General features: G+C 46.6%; 1 protein-coding gene across 4 annotated transcripts in view; it reads left to right on the top strand.

Moving 5' to 3' along the window:
* The window catches only part of WDR59 (WD repeat domain 59), a 72,801-nt gene that overhangs the window by 37,776 nt on the left and 12,889 nt on the right, over positions 1–22,136 (top strand). For 2 of the 4 annotated variants that reach the window (XM_029075842.1, XM_029075841.1), the window contains exons 10-19: positions 1,252–1,408; positions 2,914–2,993; positions 4,069–4,201; positions 6,124–6,251; positions 7,264–7,428; positions 9,067–9,162; positions 9,373–9,529; positions 12,292–12,361; positions 13,377–13,530; positions 16,279–16,335. In XM_029075842.1, the coding sequence (XP_028931675.1) occupies positions 1,252–1,408; positions 2,914–2,993; positions 4,069–4,201; positions 6,124–6,251; positions 7,264–7,428; positions 9,067–9,162; positions 9,373–9,529; positions 12,292–12,361; positions 13,377–13,530; positions 16,279–16,335 (1,197 nt within the window). The remainder of the gene's footprint in view (positions 1–1,251; positions 1,409–2,913; positions 2,994–4,068; positions 4,202–6,123; positions 6,252–7,263; positions 7,429–9,066; positions 9,163–9,372; positions 9,530–12,291; positions 12,362–13,376; positions 13,531–16,278; positions 16,336–22,136) is intronic. The other 2 variants (XM_029075844.1, XM_029075843.1) reach the window with 1 other exon arrangement.

Below are 22,136 nucleotides of genomic sequence, written 5' to 3'. Positions count from 1 at the left end.
AGGGAGCATGTGCGTGCTAATGGACTTGAGATGTCACTCTGACAGTTTGCTCTGTCCTGTTAAGTAATGACTGAAAGATTGGGGCGATCCTTGTAAGATAATTTATTAGTTTGGGATGTACTATAAAGGTCTGGGAAAGAATAAAGCAGCATTTATAGAGCTGATTTCCCTAATCACTCTTTTTTCTGCATCACCTGTGCTCTTGGATCTGTATCCTCTAAGTACTTGTTATTCACCCCACCTTCAGCTCAATCACACTTGCGTACACGCCCTTTATCCTGTCATTTCCCTCATCTGTAATTTATTTCATTATCTGTCTCCTTTACCCTGTAAGAGCCTTGTGGGCAGGGATTTGTGTCTACAAATTCTAATGGATTATACTCTCCCGAGTCCTTAATACAGTGCTCCACACACAGCAAGCACTCATTAAGTGCCACCGATTTACTGACTGGGGTTATATATAGTGAGGGGGTGACTTTAGACAATATATTGCTTTTGCAGCTGTGAGGACTTAGGCATCAGACCCAAAGCTGTCTTCCTTGTGTATAAATTTTTTTTCATGTGAATGAAATGAAATTGGTTTATGAAAGCAGACTAGAGGTGTTAGCAGGGGAGGGGAAAAATAATTCTGCCCTTGGTTGGTTTTGGAATCCCAGATTCAATTCACGGAGAATTACACATTCTCACTAGAAACCAGATTCAGCTGTTCAACTGGACAGGCAAATAGAGCGTAAAAGAGCAAGGAAAGAGTAGCACAGTGCGAGTTAAAGTAGGCTTCGTTCGAGGAGTTAGTTGAGGTGAAGCAGTTAAAAGTACTGTTTTCCCAAGGAGAGAGCAGGGCAAGCTAGAGAGGGCTCCCTCAATCTTGCCTAGTTGGCTTTAATCTTTTGAAATCTTCCGAGTCCAACAGTGATTGCTGTCAAAGGTACTTGTCGCAGCCAACAAATTCTCAAGCCACGGGGGTTTGAGCCAAACGTCAACTTCGAAATCACAGAGGATTTCTTCCCTCCGGGTCAGGGACTTTTAGGAGCAGTGGGTGAGCAGTAGAGGGCATGCGGCCCACCGTGCAGTTTCTCACCCTCCGGGCCTGTCATTTCTTTTTATTTTATCGGGAAAATGATCAGGGAGTGACTGCAGAATATGACGAACACATTTTTAAGACTGGGTTTGACTGGGAACGCCTCAGTTCTCGTCGTTGAGTCTCTCCAGTCAGTGACTGTGGGCTCTCATCTCCCCTTTTCTCCCCGCAAGCCTTTCAGCAACGGGCTAGTGACGGTGATGGTCCCCCAGCTGCGACGGGAGAACAGCCTGCTTCTCTGGAATGTCTTTGATCTGAACACGCCAGTGCACACCTTCGTGGGGCACGACGATGTGGTGTTGGAGTTCCAGTGGAGGAAGCAAAAGGAAGGTGAGGCTAGGGAAGGGTCTGATGACTGAAGCCTGCCCGATTGTGACATTCATTAGTTAAGGCTGGTAGGTTCTTCTGCTTCGTGCCCTGATGAGAGATTGTGCCGGAGTCCTAGGCTTTCAGGACACTCATCCCTTCTAGCCCTAAGCCTGGCTCTTTCTGGAATAGCAGTCCTGATTCCTTGAGAAGCAGCACGGTGTAGAGGATAGAGCATGGACCTGGGAATCAGGAGGTCATGGGTTCTAATCCTGGCTCCGCCACTTATCTGCTGGGTGACCTTGAGCAAGTCACTTCGCTTCTCCGGGCATCCGTTACCTCGTCCGTAAAATGGGGATCGAGACTGTGAGTCCCACGTGGGACAGGGACTGCGTCCAACCTACTTTGCTTGTATCCACCCCAGGGCTCAGTACAGTGCGTGGCACATAGTAAGCACTTAACAAATGCCACAGTTATTATTTTTATTGACTCAACTCCTCCCCTAACACAGGACCCTTTTTGTCACCTTTGGACTCACTTCATCATTTAGACAATTCAAATAGGTATTTGCAACAACAACAGTAAAAGTTTTTTTAATTGCTCTGACCTCGTATCTGTTGTGTCTTTCTCAAAGAATCAGCAGATATTGGAGAGACTTATTCTAAAAGTCCAAGTTGATAACATAGTATGACGCTGAACAGATCCCCCTCTAGGCTGTTAGCTTCTTGCATGCAGGGAATGCGCCTGCCAACTCTGTGTCGAACTCTCCCGAGAGCTTAGTAGGGTGCTCTGCACACAGTAAGTGCTCAATAAATACCATTGATTGATCTCATCTGGGAACATAGCTGGGGATCTTCCAGTGGTAGAAAGTTTATGAGAAAAGTCATAGACCTGTGTTCTGGTTTTTCCAAACCAGTTAATAGTTTGGGGTTTTTTTGTTCCATCACCATGTCCTTAAATTTGGGTTTCTGAGGTGATTGATCTTACTGCCTGGGGAGCTTCTGGCAGCTGCTGAAATGTGCCTCCATTTGGTTCTGTCATAAGATACCCCGAACAGACTTGTAGCCTTTGGCCGAGTGGAAGGGAGATTGCACTTGGAAAGGAATGTGACCTAATGAAAAGAGCATGAGCCTTTGGAGTCAGAGGGCCCTGAGTTCTAATCCCAGTTCTATCACTTCCCTGCTGTGTGACCTTGGGCAAGTCACCTGACTTCTCTGTGCCTCAGTTCCCTGATCTGCAAAATGGGCATTCAATATCTGTGCTCCCTCCTGCTAAGAATGTGAGCCCCCATGTGGTCCCTGGTTGTCTTTTATCCACCCCAGTGCTAGTACAGTGCTTGGCACGTAGTCTGCATTTAACAAGTACCACAAATAGTATCATTATTATTCTTATGCATGGCCATGTTTCCCTTCAGAGCCTGTTTATTTTCTTCAGATGTGTGCACCAACGTATTGGTAACCGCCACAGTGTCAAGGCAAGCCTCAGGAAGCTTTTCATCATTTCTCGACTTGTTGTTCTGAATTTTCTAGGGTCAAAAGACTACCAGCTGGTTACGTGGTCACGGGACCAGACCCTGCGGATGTGGCGTGTGGACTCCCAGCTCCAGAGGGTAGGAATGAAGTGCTTTTTGATGAGAGGAATCAATTGCAGATGATCATCCTTAGGGATTTTGGAAAAAGAGGAAGAGGATTTGGGAAAATGAAATGAATGCAAGAAAGTCAAGGGTGAAGAGCTCCTGGATTTAAACTAGAGAGGGCCAAACAACCTCTCTGGGATCGCAAGTCCCAAAGAGCCTGTGACCTTATCGGCCCATGTAACTCTTGTGAAATTTATTTCTTGTCCTCACCTTATTCTCCCTGATGCGGGAGATTTATGTGGCAAGGTCTGAGCAAATAAACAGAGCTGTTGGGCTTTCTTTTTTTCCTCCAAATGGCCAGAAAGAATCCCAGAAGGAGAATGAATCCTTTTTCAGGTAGCTCAAGGGGGACCCAAAGGGTCCCAGACTTATAGCATTTGCGTCAGGCAAGTGTCACATTGAATGTGACAACACAGTATGCACATTTTGCCGAGCAAAATCAGGCTGCCCCTCCAGGGAGGCTTTGTGTCTCTTTGCAACTGTGTTCTGTGTGAAGTGGCTCTCCAGCTTTTTGAGGACAAATATCCTTACTCTGGCGACTCTAGCACTGGGTCCAGAGCGGAACGGTTCACCGAGACTAATGGGTGAAATGAAGGTGTCTGGCATGGTGGCCTTAGCCTAGTGACTACCTAAGAATCAGGATAGGTTTTCTAAGCTTTTAAAAACCACGATAGTGGTGACCTGCCACCAGAATATTAAAGGCAGGGCGAGGTAAGCCAGAAGAGTCGGTAGAGGGAAACCAACCTTGGTCAATTCCGAATGTAACTGCTACCTGTTCATCCTCAAAATTGGAGCTCTTGCAAAAGGTCACTGTGGGCAGGAAAAGTGTCTATTATTATATTGTACTCTCTCAAGAACTTAGTACAGTGCTTTGCAGACAGTAAGTGCTCAATAAATACAATTGATTGAATGAATGAATGAATGAATGAAGAAATGAATGAAAAAGCTGAATTTTCCCCTTCTGTGAAGTGACATGGCTCAGGTCTGCCAGGACCTCTTAATTTCTGGCTTCCTTGAGATGAGGGCCCGTTGTTCTCATCTTTTTCAGCTCTGTGCGAATGACATTCTGGATAGCGTCGATGAGTTCATCGAGGGCATTTCTCTTCTGCCAGAGCCGGACAAGACACTCCACCCTCAGGATTCAGATCACCAGCACAACTCAAGTCATGGAGAAGAGGAAGGTAATCCAGGTTCTTTAGCAGATTAGGTGAAGTGTCTTTCCCAGGACTTTATGGAGAGTCAGTAACAGACCTAGGATTGGTGGTATGTAATATCAGGGGGCTAGGGACTGGACTCTGATAAGGGGTCTTCCAAGAGGAAAGGAGGAAGGGCTGGGAGTTATTCAGTGGATTAGAGAAACTGATTGAGTGGGGTGTGAAGGGATGAATATTAAAAATAAAAGTGAACCCGAGACACTTGCGCCCAGCAAATACGGAAATTTTTTCCCCCAGAATTCAATTCCTCCTTAATGGAGTTAGCAATATCTATCTTGTTTGTCAGCTGTTAAAGAGATGCGGTGCCAATATTCCTAGTGTTGTCTAGCACAGAAAGGCAGAAATGCATTCGGTTGAGTTTGCGTAGGTGGGGTATTTTTTCAGTGTGGTCGAATCTTCCCGCAGGCTTCCTGTCTGGCATCGAAGTCAGCCTGATTGTCAGGTATCTCGAGGCAGGTTCCGGACTCTGCCTATGCTTCTGCCCTGGGAATCTGACATCAGTAAATCTGCCTGGTTGACAGATGACATTTTAGGCCTCTCACCTCCCACCTCTGTGCCTCCGCCCTTGTCCTGTTTGCTGTCAATCTGGCTGATGTGCTATTGCCCAGCTTTCCAGGGTGGATTCAAAAGATGCTTCCTGTTTCCAGAATCCTTAGTCCTGTCTTCTGAGCACAATCTCCAATAGTGTTAGGTTTCCCTCAGAAGAGTAGGCTTAATTTTCCTAAACTGTGCTTTCAAAAATATGCTTGACCCTTGCACTCTGGGCCAGACAGGTGCCAGAAGCAAGCTTGCCAGAAAACCACTGGAAACCACATGATCGCAGTTCACTCCCTCTTAATTTTCAGAGTTCTAGATTTAGGGGAGAGTTTGGGGCCTTTGAAAATGCAGTGGGTGATTTGGTAAAGCTTGAATTTGGGTTTCTTTCCTCCCCACTGTTAGAAAACGAGGTTGTTTTTCGGATGAGATGCTGCTTCTTCGTCAGTCTAGTCTAGTCTACCCTGCTTTAATCTGTAGGTTCCACACTCACTCCTCGCTAGCAAAATCAAACTGAATAAGGCAGTAGGTTTTTATATCCTGATCCTATAACCTCTGGTGCACATTCTTCTAGCTACGGATTGCATGCTTTGATGTCTTTTTTACTGTAGATGGAAGACCTGATAAAAATCAAAAGGAATGAAGCGGAGAATCACTGTCATGTTCTGAAACTCCTCCTCCCCGAGTTTAAACTCTTTTAAACGGCTTTCCTGCATTGCCTTTTATCACTGACTTTTTGAGGCATTTAAAGTGCAAGAGGAAAATCCATCTCCTCTCCAGTAGAAAAGATTGTGCACTCTAGTGGACTGTTAGCCCCCCAAGGGCAGTCTAATAATGCTACTGTACTGAACTCTCCCAAGCACTTAGAACAGTGTAGCAATTCCTGGTGCCATCTTTTTGTTATCCCAATTGATAACTGCGTATGAGAGGTCACAGTAAACAATGGGATTGAGGAGTGTAATGTGGAAAGTCACTCCATTTTGACCAAATCTGATATGTTTTTAATAAAAGTTTCTCAAGGTTAGGGTGAGCTCTTCTCTCTGCTATTCTGGCTTGAAGCAGCGTGCTCACAGCTCTCGCTGACCTCAGAAGATGATCTTCCCCGTTCATCCGAAAGGCTCTGCAAGTCTGTGTGTTTGCTTTGAGATTCAAATGCCTGGAGACTGCAGAAACCCCAAAGCTCTAGGATGGATTTTAAATACTGTTTCCCAGTAGTAGTATTTATTAAGCACTTACTGAATGCAGAGCACTGCTCTAAGCGCTGAGAGGCGGATACTCGGGTGGGAATTAGACAAGGTCCCTGTCCCTTGAGGGATTCACAATCCGAGAAGTAAACTTTTCCTCCCTTCTTCCAGTGGCCTCAAAGGAAGACTCCCCTAACAGCCTCCTGATGGGAAAGAAAGCAGATCAGATGGGGCTACCTCAGACGCTACAGCAAGAATTCTCCCTGATCAACGTGCAGATCCGGAACGTCATCGTGGAGGCAAGGGCTTCAATCACTGTGGTATTTGTGAAGCGCTTACCTGTGTGCCAAGCCCTGAGGTAGATACAAGATCATCAGGTTTGACACAGTCCCTGCCCCACATTGGGCTCAAGATCCAAGTCAAGAAAGGTTTAAAAATATTCTCCTCTGCTTACTGGCAGCAAGGGGAGGAGGAGAGGGAACAACGTTTTGCCTTTTTTGCCCAGAGGTCTTCTGGGCTCTCCAGGCCCTGTCGATACAGCCTGATTCAGTTGAATCACACAAAGAACTCATTCCCTACTCAACTCTTTGGCTCGAATCCCAGAAGGATGGAAACCTCAGGAGTTGAGCCTGGAGATAGACTGATGACGTTTTGTCTTATGGGGAGGCAGGCGGATTTTTTTGGTTTATATTAGAAGATCATCTCGCTGGTTGACTGCCCTGTCACGTGGCGTTAGCCTCTAGTCCGCCTTGGTCCGGGGATGTGCTGCTGAATTCTTTGCTTCTGAGAATCAGGATCTCTCCATGAGGACCCCAGCAAAATGATCTGTAGAGGCATGGTAGAGAGGACAGAAAGTGTTTATTTTTCAGAGGGTATTTCTGTTGGCTTTTGCCCTTCATAGGAAGCAGTGTGGCGAAGGATTCTCTATCAGTCAGTGAGCACATCTACCCACTTGTTCACTCCTCTCCCCTTGAATCTTTTTCCATCTTTGGCCCCTGATGCGCCATGGGTCCTGAACCAAGTCACTTGCCTATTCTTACAGTTTAGAAAATGACTGTAACAATTCAAACCCCTGCCCCATCTCAGAGGTGAGAATAAATGAGATTTTTAAAATCACAGAGTGCGTTAAGATGCTCAGAAAGAATTGCTGGATAAATGGAGATTCTTTTGGGGTTTGTTTTTTGAAACCGTCTTCCATATTTATGTGACCGAGCTTGACTTTGGAAGTGCAGAGCACTCAATAACGTTAACTGTTATAAATTGGGGAGGCCTGTGGAAATCTGATTCCAAGGTGGCTGATTTATCTCGTAGATGGACGCAGTGGATCGGAGCTGCACAGTATCCGTGCACTGCGGCAATCACCGAGTCAAAATGCTGGTGAAGTTCCCTGTGCAGTACCCCAATAATGCCGCTCCTTCCTTCCAGTTTATTAATCCCACAACCATCACATCCACAATGAAAGCCAAGCTCTTGAAGGTAGGTGTCTCTGCGGAGTCTATACCCCAGATGGATGGGTGGAGTGATGTGTAGGAATCGTAACGGCGGGAAACCGAGCAAATCTGACAGTTGAGAAACTTAAGTTTTCCTTCCGCAAGGCAGTGTTAAACTAAGAGAAATGATATGCTTGCTGTATTTGATGGGCATGGAAGAGATAGCGAACGGTGGAGCTGGAATAAGGCAAAGGATAAAATATACCTGCTAAACCCCTTGATGTTAGACTACACTTTCATCAAGCCAGCAGGATGGCAAAGGTGTATGGGGACCCTGTCCCCCTTGACCCTTTTTTCAGGGAGACAAGGAGCAAATCAGAACCTGGACCTCCTGGGATCCAGGTCCATTTGGGCCTCCTCGGGCCTCGCAGTAATTTTTTTTAATGGTACTTGTTAAGCACTTATTCTGTGTCATGCACTGTTCTAAGGGCTGGAACAGATTCGAGTTAATTAGGTCGGACACAGCCCCTGGCCCACATGGGACTCACAGTCTGAGTAGGAGAGAGAACAGGTAGCGAATCCCCATTTTGCAGTTGAGGAAAATGAGGCCCAGAGAAGTTAAGTGACTTTGCCCAAGGTCATTTGGCAGGCAAGTGGTAGAAATTGGATTAGAACCCAGGTCCTCTGGCTCCAAGGCCTATCTCTATCCAGTAGACCATCCTGTCTCATGGGGGAGGGTAGGTGAGCGCTGCATCTGCGCCTCCTCCCCGTAGCCCCGAACTGGTTATTCCTCAGATGGTGCTGGTTTTCCAAGAGAATGAGAACAGACTAAAAGTGAAACATTTCCTGCTAGACCCCCTCTTGCTGTAACTGGCCATTCCCTGAGGTGTGTAAATTTCTTTGCTTCCTCCTCAACTGCTGACACACTTGAAGTTATTCTCACTCTTTCCCCGTCTTTGGAGATGTGCGAGGCTTCTTGTGCTCCCTCGGCAACAGGAGTTGAACATCACGTAAAAGGTCATTTATTAAGAGTGCCATCTCCAAGCACAGTGGAAATCTGGATTCGTTGAGATAGAGTGCCTGCATTTAACCCGAGAAAACCAGGAATTCGTATCTCCCTCCTGCCTTAAATCTATCCTTTGACAATCAGAAAGCCTTGGTTTTTAGCCGGGCCGTCACGTACGAAGCCTGAGCCAGTAAGTGTGGCTTGAAAGAGATCACTCAAGACTGGGGTCCCTCCTTCACCCCTCAGGACCCCCTACCAATCAAACAAATGCTGTGCATGTTTAGCACTGAGACTTGTTTTCTGGGGGAAGCCAGGTAAAGCACTCAGAAGTAAAAAAAAAAAAAAAAAAAAAAAAGGTCAGTCCTTGTGCGCACGCATGTTTGTGTCTGTGTGTGCGTGCGGGCACACGTGCTGTTTGCCGGGGTTGCATGACACTACCTGAGAAGGCAATGTCACCATCCCCAAAGATTCCGAAAGTAGACTTTAAAGCCTTTTCATTCTTGTTGCTTACCGACGGGATAGAAAAGAGTTCGGGCCAACTGCCCATCCTCCCCTCCCCTCCGCTACTGAGGATCTCACAGTCTCCTTGCACCTCCAGTTTCTTTCCCTTGTTTTGGCAGAGGAAGTGAATGAGAGGGAACATTTTGCCAGCCCTTCTGTGTGTCGTGCCTTTTCTAGATCCTGAAAGACACGTCCCTGCAGAAAGTGAAACGGAACCAGAGTTGCCTGGAGCCCTGCCTCCGCCAACTCGTCTCCTGCCTCGAGTCCTTTGTGGTAAGAAGAACGGCACTCTTGTGTCGACATCTTTCTGTTGCTGTGTTTCGTTTCCCCCTGCTTCTCCGTGGACTTTTCAGGCAGGCCGAGGGGGGGCTCTCGTGTGGTCGATTCTGTTCAATCGACTGTCCGGCTGTATTTCCATTGTGTGCGATTCCAGTTTTAAGATGGCTTCGTCCAAAACACTGATGCATAGCTTTTGTATTTCAGAACCAAGAAGACAGTACCTCCAACAACCCGTATGCTCTTCCCAATTCCGTCACACCCCCTTTACCAACGTTTGCCCGCGTCACCAATGCCTATGGGTCCTATCAGGATGCCAATATCCCCTTTCCTAGGACCTCCGGAGCCAGGTTCTGTGGAGCAGGTTAGTCTGTCAAGGGGAAATTCAATCCCCAAACTCGAATTTTTCAGGTAACTTTTTCAAAGACCACTCACCATTCTCCTATCTACGATGGATTTTTCTGTAGGTTGAGAGCTGTAGGCTCTAGATTACAAATCCGGCCGTGAATGCTTTAGTATCGCTTAGATTTGAGTAGCTCTGAATCTGGTTTGAAAGCTCCCTCAGATAGTTACTGCTGAGATTCTCAGTGACATGGAGAATGTGAAGAGTGTGAGTACTCGGGGGGATAGTTTTGATAATCAGTCAGTAGTATTTATTGAACTCTTACTATGTGCAGAGCACTGTACTAAGCGCCTGGGAGAGGACAATACAAGAGAGTTGGTAGGCACTTTCCCTGCCTAAAATGAGCTGACAATCTAGGAAGGGAGACAGATATTAAATAAGAAATTTATAATTTAAAGAAATGTACGTAAGTGCTGTGAGGTGGAGGATGGGGCGAATATCAAATACCCAAGAACATAGAAGATGCAGAAGGGAGAGGGAGATGGGGAAAAGAGGGCTGAATCGGGCAAGATCTCTTGGAGGAGATGTGACCATAATAATGCTTTAAAAGTGGGAGAGTGGTAGTCTGGTTTATATGGAGGGGAAGGGGGTTCCAGGTTAGAAAGAGGACATGGGAAAGGAGTCGGCAGCGAGATAGATGAGATCAGGACACAGTGAGTAAGTTGGAGGTAGAGAAGCGAAATATGTGGCCTGGACTGTAGTAAGGGATTGGTGAGGTTAAGTAGGTTGGGGCGAGCTGATTAAGTGCTTAAAAGCCAATGGTAAAGAGCTTCTGTTTGGTGTGGAGGTGGACAGGTAGCCACTGGAGGTTCTTGAGGAGTGGGGTGACAGATAAGATTGTATGAATAGACTGAACTTTTTTTTTAGAAAAATGAGCTGCACAAGTTAAGTATAGACTGGAGTGGGTAGAGACAGGAGTCTGAGAGGTCAACAAGGAGGCAGATGAATTGTCAAGGTGGGTAAAGATAAGTGCTTGTATCAGTTTGGTAGCAGATTTTAGCAATGTTGTAAAGATAGAACTGGCAGGATTTGTTGACAGATTGGATATGTGGGTGGAGTGAGGAGAGATGAGTCAAGGACAACATAGGGAGGATAGTGGCATTGTCTACAGTAATGAGAAAGATGGTTTGGGTGGGAAGGTCAGAGTTCAGTTTTGGACGCATTTAGTTTGAGGTGTCGGTGGGTCATCCAGATAGAGAGATCCTGAAGTCAGGAGGAAATGCGGGACTGCGGAGAAGGAGAGAAGTCAGGACTGGAGATGTAGATTTGGGAATCATCCGGATAGAGATGGTAGTTGAAGCCATGGGAGCAAATGAGTTCTGTGAGGGAGTGGGTGGAGAAGGGGAACGTAGAACTGAGCCTTGAGGGACATGACACATTCCCTGCCCACATCGAGCTTTGATAAACCAGATGCCTTCAAAGTTCCCTTTGTAAAAGGGTTTTTGTTGAATGATGGCAAAAAAAATGTAGGTGGTTTGTCATTATCAGCTAGTAGGTATTGAGAATTCTTCCTTGCTTGCCCTTGAACTGAGAGCTGCAGAATGGGAAGTTATAGTACTTGAAGAAGAGAACATTGTTTCTCTTAACAGACTGAATGTCTTTTAAAGCACAGAAATTGGAAATCCGAACTAAAGGAGGGAAGTGGAGTGACTACCATGTATCGTCACCATTTTCATGGTCAAGTCTCAGGACAGATCATGATTAGGAGGAAATGAAAATACAAATGTAGAAGAAAATACAGAACATAAATGTACGATAAAAATGGTCACATTACTTAAATATGCATCGATACAAAGTAATGGAAAGAATTTGTCCTGACTTGTTTTCCACCAGAAGATGTGTTGTATTTGGAAAATTGTGGCCCATCTCTTCCTCAACTCTGACCCTCTAGATTGTGTTCATTTCCCGAGGCCCCACCAAAACCCTTCCTTTGGATGGGTCCAACTCAAAATCACTGGTTCCCATGCAGTTCAGTCTCTACACAGTGGAACGAGTGACTGGGGGATGCAATACTATTTGCAGAGCACTGTACTCAGCACTTGGGAAAGAACAATACAACAATAAACAGTGACAATCCCTGCCCACAGCGAGCTCACAGTCTAAAGGACTTGCTCCCTTTGCTCTCCCTGCCTGCCACCTCCTAGCCCCACAGCGCTAATTATGCATATCTAATTTTATTTATTTGTACTGCTGTCTGGCTTCCCCTAGCCAAGACTGTGAGCTTGTTGTGGACAGGGATTGTCACTATTTATTGTCGTATGGTTCTTTCTCAAGTGCTTAGTACAGTGCTCTGCACACAGTAAGCACTTAATATTACAAATGAATGAAGTACATGCAGGAGGCTCCTGCTTCTCATTGCCTGGCTCCCACCTCACCAGCAGGAGCGGCAGCCGCAGAGGCAGAGTCCATGGCAGGAGGAAGAAGAGCTGGCAAGAAGGCAGTAGGGAATACTGCTGTTTCCTCCAACCTGGCCGGGCCGAGTGCCAGGCCTTTCTTGAACATATTCACCTCCTTGGACCTCTCAGGGTTGCGAGCCCTGCTACCTCTGAACCAGCAGTGGCTCTGTCCTGTCCCTTGAAGGCACCTGAAATGTTCTTGGTATTTTTTCCAACCCACACACAAATAGGCACTTAATAAATATGACCGTTGGCTCGGTTACGTGGGACCAAAGCTTTACTGTTCAGCCGGAGCAGTGGTTAATAAGAGGTATTTTTTCTTTACAGGTTACTTGGTATATTTCACAAGGCCCATGACCATGCATCGGGCGGTGTCCCCAACAGAACCTACTCCCAGGTGACTTTATAATGCTGCCCCCAAAATACATACCCTTTTCCTCTTTATTGTCTGGTGCCCAGACCTTAGTATTTGCCAAGGAAACACCTTGGCATTGATGTTGTCAGTTGTGCATATGATATTTCACCCAACAGGTTTAAAGGAGCTAGGTTTCACTGTTATTCAATCCAAGCGTGGTAGTAAGATATCACTGAAATTCAATTCAAGCTGAACTTCCTGTCATTGAATAAGAAGCAGTGAGGTCTAGGGGAAAGAACATGGACCTGGGAGTCAGAGGACCTGTGTTCTAATCCCGGCTCTGCCACGTGTCTGCTGTATGTATGACCTTGGACAAGTTACTTAATTTCTCTTTACCTCATTTACCTCATCTGTAAAATGGGGATTAAATCCTACCCCCCAGTTAGACTCTGAGCCCTCTGTGGGACAGGGGCTAGATCCAACCTGATTAATTTCTGTGTACCTCAGCACTTAATACAGTACTTGACACGTAATATGTGCTTAACAAGTGCCATAACTATTAAATCAGGCAGGAGATGACTTGTAAAAAAAATGTGGAAAATCAAAAAGGGTCTTAGGCAAGATATTTGAAGAAAAATACTAAAAAGCAGTTTAGAATTAATCACCAAGCCCCTTGGAGTTTGTCAGCAGAGATTATTACCCTTCCTGGATCCATCTTGTACAAAGATCACCCACATGCCATGATATTAAGCACACCCAGGGCCCTAGATTAGGCTGAATCGTAGATTCGCCAGGCTGAGAAGATTCTTCCTGGCTGACAAATAGGTAATCCATCCTGGATGGTCACTTCTGGGATCTTCTAGGGATGAAGGCTGCAAGGCCTCTGTTGGAAGCCTCTATCAGTCTACAGATCTTTTTGTTTAGCTGAACCTTTCCATGCCTTTAATTTCTGCTTATCCTGTCCTCTGTGAAGCTAGAAAAACAACTCCAAACATTGTTCTCTGTTGGCCAACATTAGAACCCTGGGTTCAGACAACAACCATGTTTTCCTTTGCAGGTCCTTGTCAGCCTTGTCTGCCTACCATAGTGGTCTGATCACACCAATGAAGATTCGTACAGAGGCCCCCGGGAACTTGCGCTTGTACAGTGGAAGCCCCACTCGCAGTGAAAAGGAGCAGGTCTCCATCAGCTCCTTCTACTACAAAGAGAGGGTAAGCGCTAGAATCAGCAGCCTGCGGTTGGTACCAGTCTTCTCTTGATTTCCCCGGTCACCCCACGTACCCACCGCGACAGAGCTGCTCTCCAGATTGGGCCACTGGTTTGGTTGCATGAAACTCTTATACACATTGGTCTTGGTTTTGGATTAACCTACATCTTCCATTCCCCTGCACCCCTCACCTTCATACTTCCCGTCCACCGCATCCACTCCTGCTGCTTGCGGGCAGCGCTGATTTAGCTTCAGGGCTTCCCCCGTTGTGCCGACCACAGATCAGCAGACGGGCTTCTGAGAGCTCAAGGCTTAGGTGTTTTCAAGACTTCTGAAGGTGCCTAGGGCAAATCCCCGTGGCCTTCAGACTGATGTGATAGACCGGAATGTCAGGAATTGCCTCAGACTGCCCACTTGGCCAGGCGGGATCCGTTGGGCTTCCTCAGATACGTACTTCTGCCCACCGAGAGAATGAGGTAAATCAGCCCCCTGGCATCCTGCCCTAGCGTGAGATGAGTGGCTGCCTGTAGTCTTTTTACAAGCAATCAACGAGGAGCATACGTGGGCAAGGTGGGTGACCAACATTTTTGAGCAGAAGAAATAATGATTAATAGTTACCTTGAATTTATTCTTTTATAATCATTTTTGAAAGAGGCACTGGCATTTGAAAGAATATCTTTGCAATTCATTGAGTCCAGTAGCACGGCCCATGATAAGGCAGGACTCCTCACTTCCTTTATTTATCCACTGACCAAACTGAAGACAAAGGAAAAAGCCAAGTGAGAAATTGGAACTGGGAAAAGACCTCTGAAATTCCCCTGGTCATCTCTGTGAAGCCCAGACATGAGATAGTTCTGGGGGGCTGGTTCTTTTGATATTCTCTTTGGCCTGCACATGTCAGGGGATGGCGCTTCCTTCACTTCCTTCTGCCGAAGACAGTTCCAAAGTTTTCAGACTTCTGGTAGGCCTTTCACTTCATTTTCAACCTAGACTCGCCTCCACCAATTTCTTCCCCTTTTGCTTTCTTTATAAAGTTTGGTGCGGAGGTGTAGTCCAGAATATTTTGATTAATCATAATAGTTGTAGGGTTGAAGCATTTACTATGTGCCAAGCACTGTAATGAGCACTGGGTAGATACAAGATAATCAGGTCCAGCCTGGGGCTCATAGTCTAAAGGAATTAAGCACAAAAAGTGGCAATGTAATCACTATAGAGCTGGGTTTGCCAGTTTGTTTTTTTTAATGGTATTTGTTAAGTGCTTACCAGGTGCCAGGCACTGTTCTAAGCACTGGGGTAGATGCAAGGTAATCAGGTTCATCACAGTCCCTGTCCCACTCAGGGCTCACAGTCTTAATCCCCATTTTACAGATGAGGGAACCGAGGCACAGAGAAGTGAAGTGACTTGCTCAAGGTCACAGAGCAGATAAGTGGCGGAGCTGGGATTAGAACCCCAGTCCTTCTGACTCCCGGGCCCATGCTCTATCCACTAGCCCACGTTTCCTTCTTGGACATTTTTGGGGGCTTTGATTTTGTAGGTTTGGAGACATCAGTAAAAATATAGCCAGTAATTGAAAACCTACAAAGACATAGGAGAAAAGGGACAGCTGCTTGGATCAGAGGGTTGATGCTGCAAGACTGAACTACAAATCATGAAGTCAAACTCTTCAGCCCTAAGGGCCAAAAAAGAAAAGTGTAGCCTAACGATTTGTTTACCTCCTTCCCCTCTCCTCAAATAATTTTTTGGTTGGTTTTTTTTTTTTTTTACTGCTCTTAGCATAAAAAATGCATACGTGGTTTTGACGCTACTGGACAAATGCCATTTGATGACTAAGAGCAACTGCAGTAACAATGAAAATAATTGTAGTATTTGTTAAGCGCTTACTATGTGTCAAGCACTGTACTGAGCATCGGGGCAGATTCAAGTAAATCAGGTCCCCCATGGAGCTCAAAATCTTAGTAGGAGGGAGAACAAGTATTGAGTCCCCATTTTGCAGATGAGGGAACTGAGGCAGAAAAAAATTAAGTGATTTGCCCAAGGTTACCCAGCAGATAAGTGGCAGAGCTGGGATTAGAGTCCAAGTCCCCTGATTCTCAGGGCCGTGCTCTTTCCACTAGACCACCTTGCTTCTTTAACTATAAGCTAGGGAGAAACCTCTTGGGGGGGCAGGATCAAGCCTCCTTTCCCCCACCCAGTTCCTCTAGTGTCTGCTTGCACTGCCCCCCAACTTCAGGCCCCCCTCCCCTCCCCAAAGAAGGTCCTGCAACCCACCACCTCCAGTGTGCGGAAGCCTTCAAAGGACCTCTCTTCCCAGGGTGGGACTGACGACCTCATCTCTTTCCCTCTTTCCACCTGGGAAAGAGTGCACCTAGGACCCACTTCCTGGGTCAGGTCCAGTTTCTGGGTAATTTTGGCTCTCCTCGGGTCTTCCCGATCCGCATCAGAATCCCAGTGTGGTTCTCAAGACCGAATTGGAAACTCACAGCTTCCCTACGGCCTGCTTAAGGCGAACACCTGAGTGATCACTCAAGGTCCGGTTGGGGATGAGAAAATGAAAATACTCCCTGCTATGGTTTAGGTTGGAATTTTTCCAAAACGGATCTGATTTTGCTGTACCTCTCAGGCCTCTTGTTCCATTAGATGGGCGGGGGTGGGAGCTTTCACTATATTCTCTTTTTCCCTTTTAATTTTCTTGGTGTTTTTCTTCCCTCCTCCTCCTCCTCCTCCTCCTGGGCGTAACGTTTTCACGCACAGATGTCTCCTCGCTCTGCCCGGCGACGTTGGTCCATACAAGCAATTAACGACTTCCCGGTACTGTGCGCTGTGCTAATGCTCTCCTTAACTAATCCTGTCTCCTACCCCGAGGCCCAAGAATAAAATGCCACCTGCCTGGCTTTGAGGAACCTGCACCAATGGGCCGGACAGCCAAACCAACCACCCAGCGGCAGGGAATTGGCTTTAAACTCTTGGGAGCCGGGGGCTTCGCTGGGACTTCGGATGGAGAGTGCTGATGGAAGTGGGTAGCGAAAGATAAAACTCGATTGTAGCTTTCTTGGGAAGAGGTTCAGCCCTGGTATTTTCTCTCTGAGTCGTGTGTCTCCTACCAGGGGCCGCAGACAAGCTTTCCTTTGCTTTGGAGGGGAGTGTGGGGGCGGGGTGGGAGGGTGAGGGGAGGTTTCCCTGCACCTGCCTTCTTGCTTCAGCCCAGAAAGGGATGATCTATTTGCCACTTTGGGGTAGGCAGGGGTGTTTGGATGTCTACCCTTCAGGAAGTTGGAGGAAAAAATGATTTTTCATTCACCACCCCCTCTGCATTGGTAAGGAAACATCCTTTTGCAGGCATTCTCTTTCATTTTTCCACTCCTGGCCATCCACACTCTCCTGCCCCGCCCTTCTCCTCCCCTCTCCCCGCTTCTCTATTCCCACCATCGTGAAACCGACACCGGCTCTTAAGTGACCCTAAACCGTGGAAAGAAAGTCGTTTTTTTGTTTTGTTTTGTTGGGGGTTTTTTTGGATAAAGTCATTTATTGAAAATTGCAACCTCTCCCATTAAAAACATATATAAAAACAGGTGAGAACCTGGAGCCCAGGTTAATGAATCCCCTCCCCACCCCCCGACACCCCAACATCTCTTTTCAGTGGGAAGCACCGTTGGGGCCGCTGTCTGAGAAAGATCTTGGCCAAACAGACCTGACTGTTGAATCCCCCTCTTCCTCTCTCATTTCAGCAGAAGCGCAGTCTGGTTTGTGGCCCACTCTGCTAATTATGCAGTGTTAATAGGGGTTGCTACGAAGCAGTCGGTGGTTTATTCTTGGGCTGTCTCTTTCTACATTTAACCTATTTACTGGTATTATTGACGCCTCAGATTGCAGAAAGTGACACCCTTGAGTCTGGTGGTGCAATTGCAAGATGGCTGTTGGTCATTATTCAGTGTTGTTTGCCCCCTCTCTCTCTTTTCTCTCTCTTTCTCTCACTCTTCCACTCTCCTGCTCCCGGCCTTGCTTATAAATACATGCTTACTTTTTCTCCCGGTGCTCAAAGGAGCTGATGGGTCTCAGTTTTCATTTCTGTGAATAATATCTATGGGCATGGCTCTTTCCCAGTCTCTCTCTCTTTCTCTTTCTTTCTCTGTCTCTCTTGGTCTTAGTCTTTTGGGTCTCACCGTCTGCTTCTTGGCCTCTGTCAGCCTTCCTCTTGACCTTTATCTTTCTCTTGGCTTCTGTATCGGTCTCTTGGTCTCTGCTTCTCTGTCTCTCTGCCTGCGTCTGTTTCACTTCTTCCTGTGGCCCTCTTCTCAGTTGAGTTCGTTGGGAAAGTACACTTCCTATTAATTAGTTGTGGTGAAATAAGAAACGTTGAACCTTTATTACAGATCATTCCATATTTAGAGTCTGTTAGATTGGGACCAGAGCAACACAGGATATCAGCAACGCGGGACTTTTTCAAAGTCGAGTTTTGGTAACCATCTCCTCCCCATTTAATGTTAGTCGCTCGCAGAATATCCAGGAAGCCGCCTAGGTTTGTTTCCCTAATGGTTGTGACTACTGCTGTATTCACTGAGAAGTCCCAGAGAAAACTCAAGGAAGGACTAGGGCATTACCTATACATCAAGGCAGTGTAGAAAGCAACAATGCCCAGGATGCTGGGCCAATGGAATGGAGAATCATGGGCATTCAAGCTCCCACCTGAGGGGTGAAGAGAACTTCCAGGTGGCAATATGCCAGGAACCCCAGTCGGACATTTGGTGTGTGAATTCTTCTACCTTCATCTGGGAGTCCCAGTTCCTTTATGACTGTAGAGCCCAGCATAAAGTAGAGATTATCAGGGCCTGGGCATCTAAATCAAATCTGCAGCAAAAAAGTGGTCCAGATCGGGATTTGGAAGACTCCTTTTTTTAAAATGATATTTTTAAGCACTTACTATGTGTGAAGCACTCTTCTAAGCAGTGGGGCAGATACAAATCAATCAGGTCAGACACAGTCCCTGGCCCACATGGGGCTCACAGTCTAAGTAGGAGGGAGAATAAGCTTAAATCTCCATTTTAAATTTGAGGAAACTGAAGCACAGAGAAGTGAAATGACTTGCCCAGGGTCATATAGCAGGCAAGTGCGGAGCCCGGATTAGAAACCAGGTCCTCTGACTCTCAAGCCCGTGCTATTTCCGGTAGGCCAGGCTGCTCCCTCTTTTTTTAAAAAGCAGGCAAGGGCTTCAGCCACCCCTTCCTATACAACAGGGAGTAGTGATGAGGCTCCAGTGTCTACTGAAGTGAGGTGACTTTTACAATGTCAGTCCAACCTTAGGAGTGTTCTTTTGGGCAGATAGCATTATAGTGATCTCACAGAAAGGAGGAAAAAAACCACATCAATGAGAGAAGTTAATTCGATTACACAGCCGTAGGATTCAGGACTCTGCCGTGCAGTTCATTTTAATATTGGCACCCGTATTTGCTCTTGTAAATCAGCAGAAGCCAATTCCTCGTGGAGCATCATCCTTTTACATCTGTAACTAAGCTGCAACGATCAAGGAGGTATTTTCTATTCCAGGGTTTCCTTTTCTTCCAGTTAAAATTAAGTCGGGGAACTTGCCAAGGAGGTTGATTTGTGCATCCTTTTTCAAAGTCACCCAGCCATCCCAGAAGGCTTTGAAGCTGGATCAACGTTCTGTTTGGAAAGAGGGGTGGGTGTATCACAGGGAGCTTCTTTGGGATTAGAAAAGAATAGCATCTGTAGTGTGGCAGCAGTCAGGTCTCTTCCTCAGGAATGGCTACTGGATGGGTCCCCTGGGAATAATCACCAAATATTCCAAATCCCCGGAAACCTGAGTCCAATTAACCAGAGTCAGAGGGAACTGAGCTTTAGAATTGCACTGAAATGGCTTGTTGGCTCTTCAGAGCACTTAGCCCAAACCGGTGGACAGACATCTCGACTTTGCTGTTGGCTCAGTACTAAAAGGCAGCAGTATATGAGGGCTTATCATCAGGCGGCATTTATTTAGCATCCCCAGGTGTGTATGTGTTGTATCTGTCAACATCGCCTGGCTCCAAAGCCATTCTCACAGTCTGCCACCTTTTAATTCACTTAAAACTGGCAAAACTCAAAACAGGCTCTCCCCTAATGCGTGTTCGCATCAGTCAGTACACTTGACAGCTGAAGTGTTCCGTATTTTGTGAGGACGCACGGAGACCTGCCTTGGGAAATAGCCAAGGAAACCGAAGGGCGGTCCAAGAAGCCCAGACCTTCCTTTGATTTGTGCGACGTGGTTGCCTTTGGGGTTAAAGGTGAACTGAAATGCTTTATAAGACCAAGAAGATTAAGACCTCAAGTTGGTGATATGCATTTGTTTCCCCCTTCCCCCACCCAATTACAGGAAATACTAATTGAGTTATTTCAATTAAGTGGCTCCTTCAGTCACCTGCCATAAACAGAGTTCAGGGCCTTTATTGCTTCTTCAGTACTGATTCCCGCCCAGGGAAGCTGCTGCAAGCATTCCACTACTTTTGAGTGTGGAGAAGGGTTGGGCTAGGCACCAGGGACTCGGGCCACCCTGGGATCCTGTGCCCCCCACAGTGCCCCCCGCCACGCAAAGGCAGGGGCTGACAGGTGAGGATGTGGGGGGGCTAGGTTAGAAGGGAGAGCAGGAAGACCTGGGAAGGAGCGGCTTGGGCAGGGGCAGAAGTGACCCAGACCCTGAGCACGGACAGGCACCGACATTTTGAGGCTCAGCCAGAGACTGGTGGACCGACCAGAGCAGCCTGGTATTCCTCCAGATGGCAGAGTAGACGGGAACTGCTGATGACCAGTAGAGTGGTGGATGGGGTTTCCCATCGAAAGATGAGCCACCCCAGTTCATTCATTGCCGTATTTATTGAGCGCTTACTGCGTGCAGAGCACTGTACTAAGCACTTGGGAAAGTACAATACAACAATAAACGGTGACATTCCCTGCCCACAACGAATTTACAGTCCCCACCCCTTCCGGCGCTGTTCAAGACAGGCAGAGAAGCGATTGATTTAGACCTCTGCAGGAGAAACATCATTCCCTTGAAGGGCCTGAATGTGGATAATAGCAAACAATCGCGAGGGGAATGTTTAGTCACTCCGCTAGAAAGGACTTTATGTGAGGTTGAAACATTTCTGTTTCGTTTTGAAGAGCTTCACAGTCTTGTTCCACCTCAGATCCTTCCTGTCCCCTGCCCCGAGAACGATGACCGTCTTGTTGAATCTTTGTGGGAGACGATGGTAAAATATTGGTCTTGTAGCTGAAGGTAGCCAAGCCACCCAGAAGGACCCTCAGACTGATTGCTCTCATTGCAGTTAGCGCAGCTTGTTTTTAGTATGCAGACGTGAATCCGAGTTGGCTAGTTGGAGGAAGGAAGGATGGTGATTTGGAGAGGCTGCTGTTTTCCTGCCTACCTATCTGAATTCTGAATCGACTTATTCAGAACACAGATAGCTTCTTCTTACAGGGAGGTCTGCAGGCTGATCCAAAACTCTACAGCTCTAAATCAGGAGGCTGGTTTCCATTGCAGCCAGCGGTCACGACTACAACAGAATGATCCAGGGACTCCCCAGGCATCCCTGTCTAGGAGATTACCTTGTTTCAGGCGGCCAGTGCATCAACTTTATGGGGCTAACCAGGACTGCTTGGCATTTGGTCCTTGAGATCTTTTTGCAATGCCCAATTGTTGGGCAGACTCAGAAAGCTTAACCACTGGTAAAAGGAAGAACAATAAAAGCCACTTTAATGAAGATGATGATGATATTCGTTCATTCAGTCACATTTATTGAGTGCTTATTGTGTGCAAAACATTGTACTAAACACTTGGGAGAGCGTACATTATAACAATAAACAGACACATTCCCTGCCCACAGCAAGCTTACAGGCCAGAAGGGGAGACAGATTAATACTGAGAGCAAGCTCATGGCGTGCGGAGAGCGGGGTTTCACACTTCTTTGAACTTCCCAAGAACTTAGCACAGTGCAGTGTCCAGTTAGGCGCTCAATAAATCATTTACTATTACTACTAACGGTAATATTGATGGTGTTAAGTACTTACTCTGTGCCAAGCACCATGGCTAAACCCTGGGCTAGATACCAGATAATCAGATCGAGCACAGTTCCGCCCTCACATGGGGCTCACAGACTGAGAAGAGAGCAGATAGTTTATCCCCATTTTACAAATGAGGAAACTGAAGCACAGGCCAAAGTGATCTGCCCATAGTCACGTGGCAAATCAGTGGCAGAGCTGGGACTAAAATCTGGGTTTCCCGACTTCCAATTTATGAGCTCTTTCTACAAGACAGCACAGTTTCCACTTTTCCCTGTTCTACTCAAAACACTATATTGGAAGTGACTGAAAGAGGACAAAATTGCATAGGTTAGTTTAGAAGAGAAGATTTTAATTTAGTCACAATTATAGCCTGAAAGAGCATTTTTGGACTCCCTTTTTGCTACCCATTTTAATTGGCTTAGTTTCTGGTTTGCTCTGGCTCTCCCAGAGAATCCGCATGATCCTTTTCAGGAGTTCACATTGTAATCATTATGTATGACGTTGGTCAAGCACTCATGTGTGAAGCGCTGGGGCATTTGACCAAGGGCTCATTGTTCTGTCCT

This window comes from Ornithorhynchus anatinus, chromosome 11, assembly GCF_004115215.2.
Source record: "Ornithorhynchus anatinus isolate Pmale09 chromosome 11, mOrnAna1.pri.v4, whole genome shotgun sequence".
In the NCBI taxonomy this organism is placed as follows: domain Eukaryota; kingdom Metazoa; phylum Chordata; class Mammalia; order Monotremata; family Ornithorhynchidae; genus Ornithorhynchus; species Ornithorhynchus anatinus.
The sequence above is the reverse complement of the archived record's forward strand: the minus strand, read 5'-3'. Positions and strand labels throughout refer to the sequence as shown.